The sequence below is a fragment of the Lagopus leucura genome, unplaced genomic scaffold (assembly GCF_019238085.1).
Source record: "Lagopus leucura isolate 7727_CA_CO unplaced genomic scaffold, USGS_WTPT01 34984-1_obj-0_obj, whole genome shotgun sequence".
Taxonomy (NCBI): domain Eukaryota; kingdom Metazoa; phylum Chordata; class Aves; order Galliformes; family Phasianidae; genus Lagopus; species Lagopus leucura.
In genome coordinates, this window is record NW_024966985.1 from 9,581 (window position 1) to 11,989 (window position 2,409).

Genomic DNA, 2,409 nt, shown 5'->3' on the forward strand with positions numbered 1-2,409 from the left:
GGTGAAGATATAAGACATGGAAACAGATGAAAATATCTAGCAAGATTGGGTAAGATCAGAAAATGAGAGGAAGGCAAAAGCTCCATGTGCTTCTTATGCTTTTGGAATGCTGAGCTTCATGAAATTAATTTGAAGTAATGGAGCTAATGAATCCTGTCCTAACAGAAAGAAAAAGTTTTATAGTATAGCAGGAGCGACTCAGAATATTCTTGTCATTATCTTCTGCACTCTGCACAGGACTTCATGCCCAGGAACTGCAGATGCCCAACAGCAGCTCCATCAGCCAGTTCCTCCTCCTGGCGTTGGCAGACACGCGGCAGCTGCAGCTCCTGCACTTCTGGCTCTTGCTGGGCATCTACCTGGCTGCCCTCCTGGGCAACGGCCTCATCAGCACAGCCGTAGCCTGCCACCACCGCCTGCACACCCCCATGTACTTCTTCCTCCTCAACCTCGCCCTCCTCGACCTGGGCTGCATCTCCACCACTCTCCCCAAAGCCATGGCCAATGCCCTCTGGGACACCAGGCACATCTCCTACGCTGGATGTGCTGCACAGCTCTTTTTCTTTCTCTTCTTCATTTCAGCTGAATATTCCCATCTCACTGTGATGTCTTATGACCGCTACATTGCCATCTGCAAGCCCCTGCACTATGGAACCCTTATAAGCTTTAGAGCTTGTGCCACCATGGCAGCAGCTGCCTGGGGCAGTGGGGTTCTCTATTCCCTGCTGCACACAGCTGGTACATTTTCTATGTCTTTCTGACTTAGTAATGTTGTGGAGCAGTTCTTCTGTGAAATGGCCCAGATCCTCCAGCTCTCCTGCTCAGAACCAGACTACCTCAGGGAAACTGGGATTATTTATTTCAGTCTTTGTTTAATCTTTGGGTGTTTTGTTTTCATTCTTCTTTCCTATGTGCAGATATTCAGGGCCGTGCTGAGGATGCATTCTGAGCAGGGACGGCACAAAGCCTTCTCCACGTGCCTCCCTCACCTGGCTGTGTTTTCCCTGTTTCTCAGCACTGTGATGTTTGCCTATTTGAAGCCACCCTCCATTTCCTCCCCATCCCTGGACCTGGTGGTGTCATTTCTGTACTCAGTGGTGCCTCCAGTAATGAACCCCCTCATCTACAGCATGAGGAACAAGGAAATCAAGGATGCTCTGTGGAAACTGTTGAACAAATGTGTTTTGAAGTCAGTGAACTGCCCAACTTTTTCTATCTAAGAATCGTAATGCAGATTTTAACAGTATCAAACTGTATATTTTTGGTTTGTGTATTCATTGTCAGAGTGTAATTTATTGAATGTTTTATTCTCTGTTATATGTATTCTAATTTTTTTCACTGAAATTATCATTATGCACATCAATTACTACTCAGTTTGTACCTGTGCAGTGTCGTCCAGACATGCTGTACATGGGGAAGCAGGCTCTCTCCTGAATCAGAACAAAACAAAGGGCATGCAATGACTTTGTCTGTCTTCCTTCCTGTGAGACATTTCTGGAACTGCTAGCGTCAGTTCTCCTCACAAACCCACAATCCAGCAGGAGGCATACGGCTGTTAATCCAACTGTGTGGTGACTTCAGCCTGCAGTAGCTGATGGGCCATCCCTTGGCTCCTGGCTGGGGTCTGTGCTTGCAGGCTCACATCTGTCAGTGCCTCTGACAGGCCAGCAGCAGCACCTGGTTTGCATATTGGTTCTGAGATCCCCTCTTTCTCAGTTCCTTTGAGACCTTGCATTGTACAAGTTCTTGGCTATGATTTCTCATCTCATAAATTTCCAGTCTTCCTTAAGGGCTTCTCCATTTTGCACACAGAGGATTCCACTGTCTCCAGGATGGTCTGTGATAGAGAAATCATGTACAAAGATCTGACAAAAGTTACTCGGGACTTGTAGGAGCCATCCTGGAGCATAGGCTGGTAGTTTAAAAGTTGCCCCTAATAAGATGAGGAGGTCAGGAGAAGCCTGTAGAACAGAGATGGGAGATAGAGGGGAGGGAAAAGGAGCTTGCCCTGCAAAAAATATGGATCTTGAAGAGGAAACTGGGGTTAAGGCGATGTTGGTGCTGCTGTGACTCACTCAGACTGCAAAACCCACAGACCTTAAGCCTTCTTTGTACCTCAAAGTGCATTCCTCACCCTGACAGGAATCCCCTGCAATAATGCTGAACATCAAAGCTTCTCCCGAAGCCCAAATTCAGAACTCCAGTACCCTAGTCACACCTTTACTCTCTTGCACAGTCTCATCCTTGGTCCATGGGTGTCCAACCTTTTGGCTCACCTGGGCCACATTTAGTGAGTGGAAGTTTTCTCAGGCTGCATATGCTCAAGTTCCTTCAAAAGCAAGGCTTCCTATTTATTACCATGGGAACTACAATAAACACAAAGACCACCATAACACTATTGGATAGAGC

At 46.9% G+C, this 2,409-nt stretch overlaps 1 protein-coding gene across 1 annotated transcript; it reads left to right on the plus strand.

The window, feature by feature from the left end:
- The first annotated feature begins 218 nt into the window (after positions 1-218).
- On the plus strand, positions 219-1,220 carry LOC122192903 (olfactory receptor 14C36-like). The gene is given in 1 exon segment (XM_042893588.1): positions 219-1,220. A coding segment is annotated over 1 exon segment (960 nt). The 5' UTR covers positions 219-260.
- The last annotated feature ends 1,189 nt before the right edge of the window (positions 1,221-2,409 follow it).